Source organism: Lampetra planeri, chromosome 45 (genome assembly GCF_965212315.1).
Source record: "Lampetra planeri chromosome 45, kcLamPlan1.2.h2, whole genome shotgun sequence".
In the NCBI taxonomy this organism is placed as follows: Eukaryota; Metazoa; Chordata; class Hyperoartia; order Petromyzontiformes; family Petromyzontidae; genus Lampetra; species Lampetra planeri.
This window is the reverse complement of record NC_136151.1, coordinates 4993593-5012341: the sequence shown is the minus strand read 5'-3', so window position 1 is coordinate 5012341 and position 18749 is coordinate 4993593. Positions and strand designations below refer to the sequence as shown.

General features: G+C 48.6%; 1 protein-coding gene across 1 annotated transcript; it reads left to right on the top strand.

The window, feature by feature from the left end:
- The first annotated feature begins 6 nt into the window (after positions 1-6).
- On the top strand, positions 7-18495 carry PAIP1 (poly(A) binding protein interacting protein 1). Its single transcript, XM_078614780.1, has 7 exons — positions 7-25; positions 278-400; positions 4117-4223; positions 6602-6722; positions 10161-10215; positions 12766-12865; positions 15061-18495. Exons 2-7 carry the CDS (start codon positions 392-394, stop codon positions 15221-15223), a joined length of 555 nt encoding a protein of 184 aa, XP_078470906.1. The 5' UTR covers positions 7-25; positions 278-391; the 3' UTR covers positions 15224-18495.
- The last annotated feature ends 254 nt before the right edge of the window (positions 18496-18749 follow it).

The following is an 18749-nucleotide window of genomic DNA, read 5'->3' as shown; positions in this document are numbered from 1 at the left end:
CACCGAACTCTACCTCCACCTCGAGGTGCTCACAACTCACTCACCACTCACTCACCACTCACTCACCACTCACTCACCACACTCACTCACCACTCACTCACTCACCCACCACTCACTCACCACTCACTCACTACACTCACCACTCACTCACTCACCACACTCACTCACCATTCACTCACCACTCACTCACCACTCACTCACTCACCACTCACTCACTCACTCACCACTCACTCACCACTCACTCACCACTCACTCACCACTCCCCTGTCCCCTGTAGGTGCTGTCCGGCTCCCAGCGAACTCGTGCTGCCATTCTGCGTGCGGGAGTGAAGGACGTGATCCACACTCTGCTCGCTCACCCCAGTGACGACAACGTCACCTGCTCCATCAAGATGCTCAAGGTGTCTTACCGAGCTGCTGACATCCCCAGCGTTGAACAGCGCTGCTGTTTTGGGCTTTTGTTTGTACCTAGATAAGCTTGCCGAGGTGCATCAGCTGTTCCTTCCCTTCTAGCCCCTCCCACTTCCCCTTCTAGCCCCTCCCATTTCCCCTCCTAGCCCCTCCCACCTTCCCCTTCTAGCCCTGCCCACCTTCCCCTTCTAGCCCCGCCCACTCCCCCTTCTAGCCCCTCCCACTTCCCCTTCTAGCCCCGCCCACTTCCCCTTTTAGCCCCGCTCACCCTCCTCTTCAGCCCCTCCCACTTCCCCTTCTAGCCCCGCCCACCTTCCCTTCTAGCCCTGCCCACCTTCCCCTTCTAGCTCCGCCCACCTTCCCCCCCCCCTCCCAGTCCCCAACTGCCACATTTAGATAAGCCCCTCCCCCCTCCCCTGAACCACTATTTAAGATCTTGTCTCTTGGATTTCTCTTCACTTGATACAGTAAATCTGGCTGTGACGGTTCCACCTGAAGACGGAGACTCGCGTTGCCTCCGAAACGTCGTGATATATTATTATTTAATTTTATTATTATTTTATACCTACGTCACTTTACCGACAACACCTAAGAGTTTGCTAAAGATTCTAGATTTGAAGCTTTCGTGACTGCAAGGATTCATATTCTTGGGTTTTTTCGGTAAAGTCACGTAGGTAAAAAATTAAAATTAATATTAGTAAAATAAAAAAGTTAATGTTTTACCTACGTGACTTTAGCGAAAAAACCCAAGAATAAAAATGTAACTTTTTTATTTTACTTTTATTAATTTAAATTTCAATTTTTTACCTACGTCACTTTACCGAAAACACTCAAGAATAAGTATGCTAAAGGTTCATCATGGCCGGCTTCACTCACACAGCGCTCCATCCCTGCGTCACTCTGTGTGTGTGTCTCTGTGTGGGGAGCAGTAGTGCAACGGTTAGCGCGCTGTGCTATGAACCTGGTGACCACTTTGGGGCAGGAAACTACCAAACAACAGGGAGTGGCACTTCTTTTGAACATACGAATGAAGGGGGTTATCTGAACATGGCAGTGAGGTGTGGGAAGCTGTAAGCCCCAGGCTGCTGTGGGCTCGCCTCCCCATCAACAAGAGGTGAGGAATGGTGGTGGTGGTGGTGGTTACTTATGCCCCCACCGAAGATGAACATCTGTGGAGGGATGCAGGCAAGGCCGATGAGTCAGACGCCTTCTATAACTTGCTGTCACAGGTGCTGGCTAGAGTGGCCCATCGGGATAGAGTCATCCTGTTGGGTGACTTTAATGCCCGAGTCGGTCATGATGCTGGCACCTGGTCTGGAGTGATTGGAAGGCATGGGCCAGATCAGCTCAATAACAACGGTAGGAGGCTGCTAGATTTTTGTGCAGCCCATGGGCTTGTAATTACCAACACGCTCTTCCGGCATCGGCCCATCCACACAACATCATGGATGTATGCCGGGTCCAAGCAAGAACATCTGCTGGACTACATAGTGACGGAACAGCGGATGCGGGCCCATTTCCTTGACACCAGGACCTACCGTGGAGCTGATCTGCCCACTGACCATCGACTTGTCATCTGTAAGATGCACCTGCCATTCTTCCACTCCAGTGGTGGGTGTCCATCTAGGACCCCATTCAAACCCAAGGTGGCATGGTCTCAGCTAGCTGATGAAAGTTGCAAGCAGGAATTTCAACATCGCATGCAGCTGGGGTTGGCATCGTCCCCCTCCCCTCATTCTGATTGATGCTGAGGGGAAATGGGCGAGGTTCAGGACTGTGGCTCATGCAGCTGCAATTACTGCATTGGGTATGCGGTCTAGACCTCCCCAGAGACCCTGGCTGAAGGAGGAGGTGTTCCTGCTCGTTGAGAATGAGGAGGCTTTTACTGCAGCCTTCGCTCGGGGATTTGGAGAGCCGTGCGGCGCTGCAAGGATGGGTGGTGAGCGTGGGTTGCTGTGGAGATGGAATCTGCCTAAGTAGCCATTAAAAAGTAATTTGCAGCGCCTCGCCTATAACTTGCAGCGCCTGACATATCTTAAGAGGAAGAACGGTAATCCGATCTCTGACATACAGGTACAGGTCTGCAGGTTTGCAGAGCATTTTTTTGAGGCCTTGGTGGAGGGGAATTCGATCAGCCCGGACAACATCATGGGGCAAGTTGGGCACGATCCTGCTTGGGCTGCGGTGCCTCAAACATTGGCGGAAGTAGCCACCCCTTCTCAATGGTTGGCTGAGGTGCCATCTGTGGAGGAAGTGTCTGAGACCAGGAAAAGCCCCGGGCAGAGACGATCTCCAAAAAAAAAATGCTGAGGGAGGGTGGCGTCTGTGTGCAGACTTCCCTACATGACATAACAGTCTGGACCACTGGATGTGTACGGCAATATTGTCAGGATGACTGTGGTCTATCTCTTTAAGAAGGGGGACCGCACAGACTGTAACAACTACAGGGGCATCTTGCTCCTCAGTGTGCCGGGAAAGGTCCCAAAACCGTCCCTGGTGTAGACCAATCAGTTTCAAGGACAGTGCATAAATTATCAGAATGTGTTTTTTGTTTGCATTTTGACCACAAGTATTGTGGTTAATGCACTGACATGATTCCTTGTAAAAGGTTTCAGTCTTGTTGCCATAAAAAGGGGAAAAACCCGCTATTATTATATTTTGGGACTGGCAAAGAAGGTCTAATGATGTAGATGCTCACCCCGAGCCCTCGTTACTATGATGGTGAATTGTCTTTGAGCTGTGTAACGCCTTTTGGTGTCCTCTGGTCTAGCACCAATTGGGTCGAGGCTCAAAAGAAAGTCGTCTCTGGTGTGTGGACCAATCAGTTTCAAGGACAGTGCATCATATTATCAGAATGTGTTTTTTGTTTGCATTTTGACCGCAAGCATTGTAGTGAATGCATTAAACATGATTCCTTGTAAAAGGTTTCAGTTTTCTTGCCAGAAATAAAGGGGAAAACCCTGCTGCTATTATATTTTGTTACTGGCAAAGAACGTCTAATGATGTAGATGCTCACCCCGAGCTCTCATTATTTTGATATTGGAATTGTCTTTGAGCTGTGTGAGCCTTTTGGCGTCCTCTGGTCTAGCACCAATTTGGTCGAGGCTCAAAAGAAAGCCGTCTCTGGTGTGTGGACCAATCAGTTTCAAGTACAGTGCATCATTATCAGAGCGTGTTTTTTTTGGCATTTTGACCACAATTATTGTGGTTAATGCACTAAACATGATTCCTTGTAAAAGGTTTCAGTTTTGTTGCTAGAAATAAAGGGGAAAACCCCTATTATTGTTTCTAGATTTTAAGCTTTCGTGACTGCAAGGATTCATATTCTTAGGTTTTTTCGGTAAAGTCATGTAGGTAAAAAATTAAAATTAATAAAAGTAAAATAAAAATAAAATAAAAATCACGACGTTTCGGAGGCAACACAAGCTTCCGTCTTCAGGTGGAACCGTCACAGCACGATAGCTGTATGAAGTAAGAGAAATTCCAAGAAAACAGTCCCTGTATATATACTAGTATGTGAAGACGGAAGCTTGTGTTGCCTCCGAAACGTCGTGATTTTTATTTTATTTTTATTTTACTTTTATTAATTTTAATTTTTCACCTACCTGGTGACTTTACCGAAAAAAACCTAAGAATATGAACCCTATTATTAAATTGTGGTACTGTCAAAGGAGGTCCATTGATGCATCTGTCTCTGTGGGTGAAGCTGTGCGGGTCGGTGCTGGAGGACGACTTCCGGTTGGAGGGGAAGAGCAGCATGGACGAGCTGATGGAGCGCATGAAGTCCGTGGTGCTGGATGGGTCCTGTGAGCGGTAATGCGCAGAGAGAGAGATACACAGAGAGATACACAGAGAGAGATACACAGAGAGAGATACACAGAGAGATAGAGATACACAGAGAGAGATACACAGAGAGAGATACACACAGAGAGAGATACACAGAGAGATACACACAGAGAGAGATACACAGAGATAGAGATACACACAGAGATAGAGATACACAGATAGAGAGAGAGAGAGAGAGATACAGAGAGAGATACACAGAGAGAGATACAGAGAGATAGAGATACAGAGAGAGAGAGATACAGAGAGAGATACACACAGAGATACACACAGAGATACACACAGAGAGAGATGGAGAGATAGATACAGAGAGAGAGATACAGAGAGAGATGGAGAGAGAGATACACGGAGATACACAGAGAGAGATACAGAGAGAGATACAGAGAGAGAGAGACAGAGATACACAGAGAGATACACAGAGAGATACAGAGATACACACAGAGATACATAAAAAGAGATGCATAGAGAGATTAAGACATACACAGAGAGATACAGAGAAAGATACACACAGAGATACACAGAGAGAAATACACACAGAGATACACACAGAGATACACACAGAGATACAGAGATACAGAGATACACACATAGATACACACAGAGATACACACAGAGAGATGCAGAGATACACACAGAGATACATAGAGAGATACACACAGAGATACACAGGGAGAGATACACACAGAGACACACAGGGAGAGATACACACAGAGACACACAGCGATGGATACACACACACAGAGATAAGCAGAGAGATGCCAAGGGGAAATGGGTGAGGTTCAGAACCGTGGTTCATGCAGCAAACCCTGGCTGACAGAGGAGGTGTTCAGGCTGGCTGAGGCCCACTCTCATCGTCTTCAGCATCCCACGTCGGAGAATGAGGAGGCTTACCGCAGCCTTCGCTCGGAGGTTCGGAGAGCCGTGAGGCGCTGCAAGGATTGGCGGTGGTCGCGGGTTGCTGAGGAGATGGAGTCTGCCTCAGTAGTGCACGATCACAAATCACTATTTAATTCCACCGTCAAAAGGAGCGGCCACACCTGTTACCGTCATTAATGGAAAGAACGGCGATCCAATCTCCGACCCCCAGGAACAGGTTTTCAGATTTGCTGAGCATTTCTGTGAGGGCGTGGGGGAGGGGAAATCCCTCAGCCAGGGAAACAACGTGGGACAAAGTGGGGATGACCCTGCCGAGGCTGCGGTGCCTCAAATATTGGAGGAAGAAGTCACCCCCTGTGAGTGGCAGGCTGAGGTGCCATCTGTTGAGGAAGTACTGAAGGTGATCCAGAGTCTGAGACCAGGAAAGGCACCGGGCAGAGATGATCTCCCAATCAAAATGCTGAAGGAGGGTGGTGTTTGTGCACAGACTGCCCTACATGACATTATAACAACACTATGGGAACCTCATTTGCCAGTAAAAATATAATAATTGGTTGTTTACCCTTCTATCTGGAAACAAAACTGACACCTTTTTACAAGGAGTCATTTTTGCATAGACCGCAATACCTGCAGTCATAATAAGAGTTATGTCTTTTGTTTGTATTATGACTGCAGGTATTGGGGTTTATGCAAACATGACTCCTTGCAAAAAGGTGTCAGTTTTGTTGCCAGATAGAAGGTTAAAAAAACAATTATCATATTTTTACTGGCAAATGAGGTTCCCATAGTGTAGATGCTTGCCCCGAGCTCTCATACTCTGATGGTGCATTGTCTTTGAGTTGTGCGCCTTTTGGCGTCATCTGGTCCAACCCATGTGAGACTAGGCTCTAAGGAAAGCTGTCTCGAGTGTGGACCAATCAACTTCAAGGACAGTGCACATTATCAGAGTTATGTCTTTTGTTTGTATTATGACTGCAGGTATTGCGGTCTATGCAAACATGACTCCTTGTAAAAAGGTGTCAGTTTTGTTGCCAGATAGAAGGGTAAACCAATTATTATAACAACAGTTATGATGTCATAACGGAAAGAACGGCGATCCCATCTCCGACCCCCCAGGGAACAGTTTCACATGGAGTGGGCTTACGCGTAGTAGGCTTACGCAACGAATATTAATAATTAAGTTTGTTTTTATCCTGGTAAAGGTTTAATTCTGGCAAATCGTCCGCTCACGGCCAACACCAGTGACGATTATCTGAACCGGTCCTGGGCCTCCCCTAGGTCGACTCAGCCTCAAATGAGTACCTGGTGCGGTGTGTAAACATCGCCGCTAGGGAGACAAAGGCGGCTGGGCGTGGTGCTGGCCACCCACCCCCTTGTGTGCCGTGCCGGCCTTCACAGGTGCTCGCTAACAGCACTTGCCCCAACAGTCTGTTGAGGCTACACGGGGGATCTTTGTCTGTGTGTGTGTGTAGGCCAGTGCGCAGCATGTTACTGAAACTCATCGAGCTGAGGTCAAGCAACTGGGGCAGAGTGACCCCCACCTCGACCCCTACCCCCACCCACTGCCCCCTCACCGACCCAGACTACTACATGGTGAGAAACGCACTCCTTCTACACGATGATATACACACCGATGCACATGCACACACGTCATACAGAGACAAAGATCCCCCGTATAGCCTCAACAGGCTGTAGGGGCAAGTGCTGTTAGCGAGTAGCACCTATGAAGGCCGGCACGGCACACGAGGGGGTGGGTGGCCAGCACCATGCTCGGCCGCCTTTGTCTCCCCAGTGGCGATGTTTACACATCGCACCAGGTACTCATTTGAGCCTGAGTCGACCTAGGGGAGGCCCAGGACCGGTTCAGATATGATCGTCATTGGCGGTATTGGCCGTTTAGCGGGAATCGAACCCTGGTCGCCAGGTTCGTAGCGCAGCGTAGCGCTAACTGCTGCACCACCGCTCCCCATAGACACCCAGAGACCCACAGACACCCATAGAGACCCACAGACACTCAGAGACCCACAGACACCCATAGAGACCCACAGACACTCAGAGACCCACAGACACCCACAGAGACCCACAGACACCCATAGAGACCCACAGACACCCACAGAGACCCACAGACACCCACAGACACCCACAGACACTCAGAGACCCACAGACACCCACAGACCCACAGACACCCACAGACACTCAGACACCCACAGACACCAAGAGACCCACAGCTTGGCACGGTTGGCTACGTACGGTGTGACAGAAGTTCAAAGTGCACACTACACAGAGACCCATCGACACCCAGACCCATAGCGACCTACAAATACCAAATAAATTAGCACGGTTGGCTATGTATGGTGCGAAAAAGTTAACTGCATACATAGACATTAATGTTCTGTACTGATAGGGTTTTTCCTCTTTTTTCTGGCAACAAAACTGATACCTTTTTGTAAGGAATCATGTTAACATTTACCACAATACTTGCAGTCAAATGCAAACAAAAAACAATACTCTGATAATTTATGCATTGTCTTTGAAACTGATTGGTCCACACCAGAGAAAGCTTTCTTTGGAGCCTCGTCTCATATGGTGTTCGACCAGATGACGCCAAAGGGCGCACAGTTCAAGACAACGCACTACCAGAGTAATGAGGGCTCGGGGTGAGCAGCTACATCATGGGACCTCTTTTGCCAGTACCAAAATATACTAATAGGGGTTTTTCCCCTTTTTTTTGGCAACAAAACTGACACCTTTTGCAAGGGGAAAAACCCTATTAGTATATTTTGGTACTGGCAAAAGAGGTCCCATGATGAAATAATGTTCTGTTATTATTTTAGTATTGTGATAAGTGATAGAGGCGTCTATTTAATTAGATTTTGTTGGGATCTGTGACTAGTGGACATCTGTGACTAAGCGCTTCATAGCTCATTGGCTTTCTCAAGGACAAATCAAGATTCAGATTCTGAAGAGTCTGGTTCTGAGGTTAGGAGTGGAGTTTAAACGACTGTTCGAAATTACGTCGCTAGCACAGCTACACACAGAAACACACACAGACACACACACACAGACACACACAGACACAGACACCAGAGGTGGGACAAAGTCATTGTTATGCAAGTCCAAGTCGAGTCGCAAGTCATCAAATTCATGACTCGAGTCTGACTCGAGTCCAAGTCACATGACTCGAGTCCACATCTCATAGGTGGGACAAAGTCATTGTTATGCAAGTCCAAGTCGAGTCGCAAGTCATCAAATTCATGACTCGAGTCTGACTCGAGTCCAAGTCACATGACTCGAGTCCACACCTCTGACAGACACACACACACAGACACAGACACACACACACACAGACACACACACACACAGCTACACAGACACACACAGCTACACGCACACAGCTACACGCACACAGACACATACACACAGACACACACACACACAGACACACACACACAGACAAGTGTAGTGGGTTCACAGGCGACAGAGACTGTGTAGTCAAGGCACACTATTTACTGTAACTTTACATTCGGCACAGGGCAACGTATACAACACTCCAAGGGGTAACGGCCCCTTCACCCGTACTGGACTGGGATACACCCCTAGAGCTCTCTGCCCAACTGGTCTGCTCCCAGATCCTCCGCTGAGGGCGCTAGGGGAGGCTACCTGACCCGGGCCTGGTCAATGCACGGGTCACGACACCCAGCCAGACAGACCCGGCTCTTAGAAGAACATCGGCTCTGAGGAGTTCCAGGGCCTATCTGCCCGGTCTTCAGTCTTCACTGGTTCATCTTCTTGGTTCTTTCGGTAAAGTCACGTAGAAGGGAAGTAATAAAATAATAAAAATAAAACATAATAAAATAATTCTCACGACGTTTCTGCCACAACGCAAGCAGCCGTCCTCAGGTGAAGAATGAAACACCACCAAGCTTCATTCTTCACCTGAGGACGGCTGCTTGCGTTGTGGCCGAAACGTCGTGAGAATTGTATTTTATGATGTTTTATTTGTATTATTTTATTACTTCCTTCTACGTGACGACTTTACCGAAAGAACCAAGAAGATGAATCCCTGCAGTCACGAAAGCTTTAAATCGAAATCTTCACTGGCTCTTCGCTCGTTAGCGCCCCAACACTGAACCACGAGCCCTCTCGCTCCCCGCCTTTTATACCGACTTGCCACCGAGGGGTGGGGCTGTGTGGGATCCCAGCATCCCCCCACAGCCCCCCCCCCCGGGTGTTAACGTGGATGTGGACACCCCTGTATGCTTGTTCGTTTCCTACCCGTGACACCCCTACACAAGCACTCTTACACACGTGTGTGTGTGCGTGTATGTGTGTGTGTGTGTGTCACACCGCTGAGTGTGCGCGTGTGTCTGTGTGTGTGTGTGTCTGTGTGTGTGTGTCTGTGTGTGTGTATCTGTGTGTGTGTGTCTGTGTGTGTGTCTGTGTGTGTGTGTGTCTGTGTGTGTGTGTGTGTCTGTGTGTGTCTGTGTGTGTGTCTGTGTGTGTGTGTGCGTGTGTCTGTGTGTGTGTGTCTGTGTGTGTGTGTGTCTGTGTGTGTGTGTCTGTGTGTGTGTGTCTGTGTGTCTGTGTGTGTGTCTGTGTGTGTGTGTGTCTGTGTGTCTTTCTGTGTCTGTGTGTGTGTGTCTGTGTGTGTGTGTGTGTCTGTGTGTGTGTCTGTGTGTGTGTCTGTGTGTGTGTCTGTGTGTGTGTGTCTGTGTGTGTGTCTGTGTGTGTGTCTGTGTGTGTGTGTCTGTGTGTGTGTGTGTCTGTGTGTGTGTGTGTGTCTGTGTGTGTCTGTGTGTGTGTGTGTGTCTGTGTCTGTGTGTGTGTGTGTCACACCGCTGAGTGTGTGCGTGTGTCTGTGTGTGTGTGTGTGTGTCTGTGTGTGTCTGTGTGTGTGTGTGTGTGTCTGTGTGTGTGTGTCTGTGTGTGTCTGTGTGTGAGTGTGTGTCTGTGTCTGTGTGTGTGTGTCTGTGTGTGTCTGTGTGTGTGTGTGTGTCACACCGCTGAGTGTGTGCTGTGTCTGTCTGGCAGAATGAGCCGGTGTTTTACACGGCCGACGGGACGCCCTTCACGGCTGCAGACCCTGGTACCAACGCGCGTGCACACACGTACACACACACACACGTACACACACACACGTACACACACACACATGTACACACGCACACACACACTCACACACGTACTCACATACGTACACACACACACACACTCACACACGTACTCACATACGTACACACACACGTACACACACACACACACGTGTACACACACACACGTACGCGCACGTACACACACACACGTACACACACACACGTACACACACACACGTACACACACACGTACACACACGTACACACACACGTACACACACACGTACACACACACACGTACACACACACACATACACACACACACACGCACAACAACAACTGCCATACGCCACTAAGTGGCGGTGACGTCACCACGACGCTTGTGCCAGGCCATGTGCACCTTGAGGCCACGTGAAGTGTCGAACGCCCGCTGGCAGGAGGTCACGGGGCAGACCCAGCAGGTGCCACGGGTCGACTGACTGAGATGACCGAGATGAGTGGCTGATGCACCACCTGTGCCCCCTACTGTGCCAACTTGCTGTGCTTTAGCCACCCGGCGCTCCGCTCGTTGTTGTGAGCGTCGCTCCTCCGCCCTCCGTTGTTGTTGGTGGGCGACTGCCTCCAACTGCCCACACACATACGTATACACACACACGTACACACACACACGTATACACACACACGTGTACACACACACACGTACACGTACACACACACACGTACACACACACACGTACACACATGTATACACACACGTACACACATGTATACACGTACACGTACGTACACACACACACGCGTATACGTATACACACGTATACACACACACACGTATACACACACACGTATACGCACACACACACGTATACGCACGCACGCACGCGTACGCGCACACGCACGCGCACACGTACACATGTGTGTTGGGACAAGTGCTGTTAGCGAGCACCTATGAAGGCAGGAACGGCACACGAGGGGGTGGGTAGCCAGCACCGCGCCTGGCCACCTTTGTCTCCCCAGTGGTGATGTTTACACACCGCACCAGGTACTCATTTGAGGCTTAGTCGACCTAGGTGAGGCCCGGGACCGGTTCAAATAATCGTCACTGGTGGTGTTGGCCGTGAGCGGGAATTGAACTCGGGTCGCCAGGTTCATAGCGCAGCGAAGCGCTAACCACTACACTACCGCTCCCCACACACACATGCACAGACACATACTTGTGCACATATACACATACATACACTCTGTGTGTGTCTGTATATCTCTCTCTGTATATCTGTCCCTCTGTGTGTGTATCTCTGTATATACTCTTAGTTTTTTCGGTAAAGTCACGTAGTTAAAAAATTTGAAATTAATTAAAAAAAAATTGTGATTTTTTTTTTTTACTTATATCTTATTTTTTTATTAATTTCAATTTTTTACCTACGTGACTTTACCGAAAAAACTAAGAGTATGAATCCTTGCAGTCACGAAAGCTTCAAATCTAGAATCTCTGTATATCTTTGTCTCTGTGTGTATCTCTGTGTGTATCTCTGTGTACGTGTATCACTGTGTTTATCTATATTTCTGTATGTATCTCTGCGTGTCTCTGTATCTCTGTGTTTCTCCGTATGTATATCTATGTATGTGTATCTCTCTTTATCTCTGTGTATTTCTGTGTATGTGTATCACTCTCTGTATGTGTATCTCTCTCTCTGTATCTCTGTATGTATATCTGTGTGTGTATATCTGTTGGGGGAGCGGTGGTGCAGCGGTTAGCGCTACGCTGCGCTACGAACCCGGCGACCCGAGTTCGATTCCCGCTCACGGCCAACACCATTGACGTTTATCTGAATCAGTCCTGGGCCTCCCCTAGGTCGACTCAGCCTCAAATGAGTATCTGGTGCGGTGTGTAAACATCGCCACTGGGGAGACAAAGGCGGTCGGGCGTGGTGCTGGCTACCCACCCCCTCGTGTGCCGTTGGGCCTTCATAGGTGCTCGCTAACAGCACTACAGTCTAAGGCTATAAGGGGGATCTTTGTCTTTGTATATCTGTGTATCTCTCTGTATCTCTGCATGTATCTGTATCTCTGTATGTATATCTCTGTATGTGTGTCTCTCTGTATCTCTGCGTGTGTCTCTCTCTGTGTGTGTCTCTCTCTGTGTGTATGTCTCTCTGGGTGTATATCTCTGTATGTATATCTCTGTGTGTGTATTTCTCTCTGTGCGTGTCTCTCTGTGTGTATCTCTGTATGTATATCTCTGTGTGTGTATTTTTCTCTGTGCGTGTGTCTCTCTCTGCGTGCGTCTCTGTGTGTCTCTCTCTGTGTGTATGTCTCTTTGTGTGTATGTCTCTCTGGGTGTATATCTCTGTATGTATATCTCTGTGTGTGTATTTCTCTCTGTGCATGTGTCTCTCTCTGCATGTGTCTCTGTGTGTCTCTCTCTGTGTCTCTCTCTGTGTGTCTCTCTCTGTGCGTGTCTCTCTGTGTGTATCTCTGTATGTATATCTCTGTGTGTGTATTTCTCTCTGTGCGTGTGTCTCTCTCTGCGTGCGTCTCTGTAGAGTTCCGTGAGCACTACGAGCGAGTGATGCAGCACGAGGCGGAGCTGCGCAAGAGGTTCCCGCGCGCCGCTCGCACCGCCACCGAGTCCCCGGACCACTAGTGAGGAGGCGCTCCCTCACACCGGCCACTTAGGCACCCCCCGCGGCATTGACGGCGTCGGCATCATCATCATCAGCAGCGTCATCAGCAGCGTCATCAGCGTCGTCATCAGCAGCGTCATCATCAGCATCGTCATCAGCGTCGTCATAAGCGTCGTCATCAACGTCATCATCAACGTCATCATCATCATCGGCGTCATCATCGTCATCATCAGCGTCATCGACATCTTCAGCATCATCATCAGCGTCATCATCAACGTCATCATCAACGTCATCATCAGCGTCATCATCAGCATCATCGGCATCATCATCAGCAGCTTCGTCATCGGGCTTCGTCATCAGCGTCATCATCAGCGTCATCATCACCGTCATCATCAGCGTCATCATCAGCGTCATCATCAGCGTCATCATCAGTGTCATCATCAGCGTCATCATCAACGTCATCATCAACGTCATCATCGTCAGCGTCATCAGCGTCATCAGCGTCGTCATCAGCAGCGTCATCATCAGCATCGTCATCAGCGTCGTCATAAGCGTCGTCATCAACGTCATCATCAACGTCATCATCATCATCGGCGTCATCATCGTCATCATCAGCGTCATCGACATCTTCAGCATCATCATCAGCGTCATCATCAACGTCATCATCAACGTCATCATCAGCGTCATCATCAGCATCATCGGCATCATCATCAGCAGCTTCGTCATCGGGCTTCGTCATCAGCGTCATCATCAGCGTCATCATCACCGTCATCATCAGCGTCATCATCAGCGTCATCATCAGCGTCATCATCAGTGTCATCATCAGCGTCATCATCAACGTCATCATCAACGTCATCATCGTCAGCGTCATCAGCGTCATCAGCAGCGTCATCATCAGCGTCATCATCATCAGCTTCGTCATCAGCGTCATCAACATCATCATCAGCGTCATCATCAACGTCATCATCGGCATCATCATTAACATCATCATCAGCATCATCACCATCAGCGTCATCGGTTTCAGCATCGGCAACGTCAACAGCAGCATCATCGGCATCAGCAGCGTCGTCATCATCGGTATCAGCATCGTCATCATCATCATCAGCGTCATCAGCAGCAGCAGCGTCATCAGCAGCAGCGTCATCATCAGCAGCGTCATCAGCGTCGTCGTCGTCAGAATCATGATGACATCACCTGCACTCCCCTCTATTTAAGAGCGGAAACAGGAAGACTTCTTCGCAATTGTTCACAATTGAGCCTCCGTGTTGAACAGAATCATCATCATCTGTAGCTAAAGGGGTGGTACGGTGGCTAGGAGATGTTAACTGCCTCGCCTGGTATACAGGAGGTCATGGGTTCGATCCCGACCCCGACGCCTGCTGCTGTATTTGGAATCTGCGCGTCTCTCATCATCATCACGGTGGCTATGAGATGTTAACTACCTCGCCTGGTATACAGGAGGTCGTGGGTTCGAACCCGACCCTGACGCTTGCTGTATATTTGGAATCTGCGTGTCTTTCTCTCTCATCATCATCACGGTGGCTATGAGATGTTAACTACCTCGCTTGGTATACAGGAGGTCGTGGGTTCGATCCCGACCCCGACGCCTGTTGCTGTATATTTGGAGTTTGCGTGTCTCTCTCATCATCATCATCATCACGGTGGCTATGAGATGTTAACTGCCTCGCCTGGTATACAGGAGGTCGTGGGTTCGATCCCGACCCCGACGCCTGCTGCTGTATATTTGGAGTCTGCGTCTCTCTCTTTCTCCCCGTGGTCGCGTGGATTTTTTTTCCGGTCTTCCTCCGGTTTTTCCCTCCACATTTAGAATCAACGTCACGCGTTTAAGGGTTATTTGGCTGCTGCTCTAAATGTCCACGTGATGGTGATATCAGCAACTTTGTTGAGCTGCCACCATCTGTGATGGCCAGGGGACGCTTCTGAAAATGTGCTTAGAAATGGCTCCGTGGTCTTTACCTGGTAACATGCAGTTCAAAGAGAGAGAGAGAGATTTAGACTTAAAACTTTCACCACTGCAGGAATTCATATTCTTGGTTCTTTCGGTAAAGTCACGCAAGATAGGAAACAAAAATGGTTGAGGGACACTTCTGAAAATTGAGCTACACAGCTCAGTCGGGGGGGGGGTGGGTCTTACCTGGTAAAAAAAAAATATTTTGAGATGTTTGACTATCGTCGTTGTTGTTGTCGTTCCAGTTACGTGGATTCTGACTCTGACTCGGGAGAAGGAGACGGGGCGGAGGAGGACGACGACGAGAACGGGGAGGGAGACGGCGACGCGGGAATGGACCCTGAGATGCAGGCGGCCTTCGAGATTTTCTGCCAAGAGGCGGAGAAGAAGAAGACCAAGGCGAAGTGAGCGCGAGAAGCACGGGGGGCGGGAGGGGGGGGGGGAAACGCGGAAGAACGGATGATTCTACACGAGGAATGGGGGGCAACGGGGGGGACATGGAATATACGGGGACAGACGCAGGGGAGGTCCAGCGGGCAGAGTAGCGGCGGGCGTGGGGGGGGAAAAGAGAAAAGGCTTCGTGGGAAAGGAAGGAGAGACCGAGAGAGGAAGGAGAGACACATGGAAAAGAGGAACATGTGGAGACACGAAAATCTGCGGTACGTGGACAGACAATTAATCCTTCCCCCCCCCCCCCCGCAACCTCCGATTTAGCAGCGTTGGCTACGTGGGGTGCGAAAGAAGTTTCGACGTACGTACAAAACGAGGCGGGAGACACGGGTAGGACGGGGGCAACTCGCGGTGTAGATGGAGTTTCCACGCCGGTTCTCATCAAGCGACAAAATTGCTTTTTAATCACGGCGACTTTGCTACACGACTTTCCCTCGTTTGAAAGCGAGCGAGCGAGAAGGCGTCCGTCGCAACCTTTGACCTCCACTGGAGTGCCGCCGTCATGAGCGATGGGGCAGCTTCACACCCATGACCCAGCAGTAGCCAATAGCAGTTGTGGAATAAGATAGCCCCTCCTCCCCCCACCACCTAACCGCATCATGTGACCTTTCAGCCAATGGCAGACGAGATTCTGCTTAATGCGCGCGTGCGTGCGTGTGTGAGATAAATTGTTGCTTTTAAACTATTTTTTCGCATTTAACTTTTCGTTCGTTTCAAGTTGAGGTTTTTATTCTGGTATTGCCGCGGAGAGCCGATTCGCAAGACCCAGGTTGTACACAGAGACACCGCAGCCCAAGAGAGATCTAACTCTGAGACAGAAGGGGGGGAGAGCAGTCATTGCCCTGAAACAACCTGGAAGATTTGCCGGCGTTGGTGCACTCAAGCCCGACTCTCGCTGCTGACAATGTCGCCGCTGAAGTTTGAAACTCGTGTGAAATGTACACATGTGCGTTGGACTTCTTTTGCGCTATACGTAGCCAACCGTGCTCATTGGAGGTGTGGATGGAAGGACAACATAACAAAACGCCTAAAGCAGTTTTAAAGAAATTCGTTTTCAGTCTACATTTAAAAGTGCACAGCCCCGGTGGCTTCCTGATACCTGATGGGGGGAAGAGCAGTCCTGACTGCTGGAGTTTGCGTGATGATGGTTCATGTTCCTTCATCTGGCCCCAGGCCAATGGGGTGAATCAGTGCGGCCTTCTGTTCCTCCACGATGCCCCACTCTCCTGGATTCTTTGTTCGTGTGCCGTGAAGATGATGGGGCGGCGCATTGCCGAAAACGTCGCCGATCGTGGTATTGAGTAAATCCCCGAACATCTGAAGACCGACACCCCGGAAACGGGAATTTTTTGCGGGAATTTCCACTCGAGTTTGCTCCGAATTAACGCCGACGTCGTGGGGAAATGATGCGCGGCTTTTGTGGCGCACGCACGCACACACACGCATGCGCACGCACCACAGGGCGACGAGTTTTGTTATCGTTGCCCCTACCCTCCCGCCAGGACAATTATAACGTAACCGACGATCTTAGAACAAGAATAAGAAGAAGAAGAAAATAAAATATGGACTTGTTCTAGAATCCGAAATCATCCGAAACAATGCTTCAATCCAAAACGTTCCATCCCTAGTCCATGGCCACCAACACAGCCATAAGAGGATTTGCATGAACATATTTTCGTCTCTTTGGGACCTTTTTTGGCAGCGTCCAAATTGATGAAAAGTAAGATCAGGTTTTACTCTTTCTGGAAATAAAACAAGAGTTGTGTTAAGGTGTTCCAACACCAAATGGATACCTTTTTGCAAGGCATCAGTTTGACAAACAATGCATATATCATCATTCCGTGTGGTTAATGCAGACTTGATGACGCCTTGCTAGAAAGATATCTGTCTGGTGTTTGAACATCTTAACAACTATATTCTTGGTTCTTTCGGTAAAGTCACGTAGAAGGTAAGTAATTAAATAATAATAACAAAATAAGAAAACTTATTATTTTATTATGTCCCTTCTACGTGCTGACTTTACCGAAAGAACCAAGAATATGAATCCCTGCAGTCACGAAAGATTTAAATTGAAATCTTAACAACTATCGTAATTTGAAGCATCCGTGACTACAGGAATCCATACTCTTTGGTTCTTTCAGTAAAGTCACGTGGGTAGTTCTTCCTAGTTCAGCAGTTCTACTGCTGGATTATTATTTTTTTCCGCCTGAGGACGATCGCTTGTATTGCGATCGAAACGTCGTGATATCTATTTTTTTTATCTTCTTGGCTTTTTCGGTAAAGTCACGTTGAAGGGAAATAATAAAATAATAAAAATGTTAATTGGAGCGCTGTCTTTCAGACAGCTGTCTTCACCCGAGGACGGCTGCTTGTGTTGTGGCTGAAACGTTGTGAGAATTGTATTTTATTATGTTTTATTTTTATTCTTTTATTATTTCCCTTCTACGCGATGACTTTACCGAAAGAACCAAGAAGATGAATCTCTGCAGTCACGAAAACTTTAAATCAAAATCTATTTCTTTACTTTATTTTTCTACCTACGTGACTTTATCGAAATAAAAAAGAGTATCTTAACAACTCCTGTTTTATTGGCAGAAAGGGTAAAAAACTATTATTTTTCGTCTTTTTTTTTTCTTCTGGAAAATAAAACCGGCCCCGAGATTCTGCTCAAATCCAACTCCTGGCTGTAAGGGGGACGAATTATCGCTGTTACCGCTTTCAATGCCCCCCCCTGCTTGCTGTGGGTCAGTGTTTAGGCCGTGGGTCCGTGTTGACGCCGTGGATGGCGAGTGTTGGTTGAGGCTGTGCTTGCTAACAGTGTTAAAAGACTGCGGGTTTGACGTTGAGGCCCTTGGGTTCGTGCCGAGACCCAAGTTCATATTTTAATGTGGATGTTGCGGGGTTCCGATTAAGACTGCGAGTTTCGTGTTGAGGCTGTGGGATCAGTGTCGAGAATGTGAATCTGACCTCGTGTGGCGCAGCCCCCGGGTACACAGTCTTCGTGTGAAGTAACAATATAAGATCTTTCGATACTTTTGGTTTGTGTTTTCCTTTTTTAAGTCTCCACAAAGTCTAAATGAATTGCTGAATAATTTATTGCTGAGTAAAGGGGCTGGCGATACGTTTATCATGTAGCCCTTAGGATCGCGCGCAGTGTTCATGGACTTTAATCAACAATGCTTGAGCTTCTGTAACCAGAGCCATTAAATTTGACAATTCACACAAAAAAATACTTCAACTGGTTCTCTGCAGATGTCTGGTTTCACTATCAAACACTTGTTTCAAATGTAAACTGCGTGCGGCAGAGGGTTGAGAGGGTCCTCGGGTTTTAGTATGAAGTGTGGAGGCGTGGTGGAAGTCGAGATGAGCGAGAGCATCGGGGGATTTTGTCGGGCGACTTCCGTTGACGTCATAGAAACCAGACTGAGAATCCTGATACTCTGGGGGCTATGAATCCACACATCTAGGATATGAACCCATACAT

What these genes read in the sequence shown, in the direction of transcription:
- PAIP1 (XM_078614780.1), top strand. An exon ending in CTGGATGGGTCCTGTGAGCG is followed by an intron (nt 4,224 to 6,601) that starts GTAATGCGCAGA and finishes GTGTGTGTGTAG; the next exon opens with GCCAGTGCGCAGCATGTTAC. An exon ending in ACCGAGTCCCCGGACCACTA is followed by an intron (nt 12,866 to 15,060) that starts GTGAGGAGGCGC and finishes TTGTCGTTCCAG; the next exon opens with TTACGTGGATTCTGACTCTG.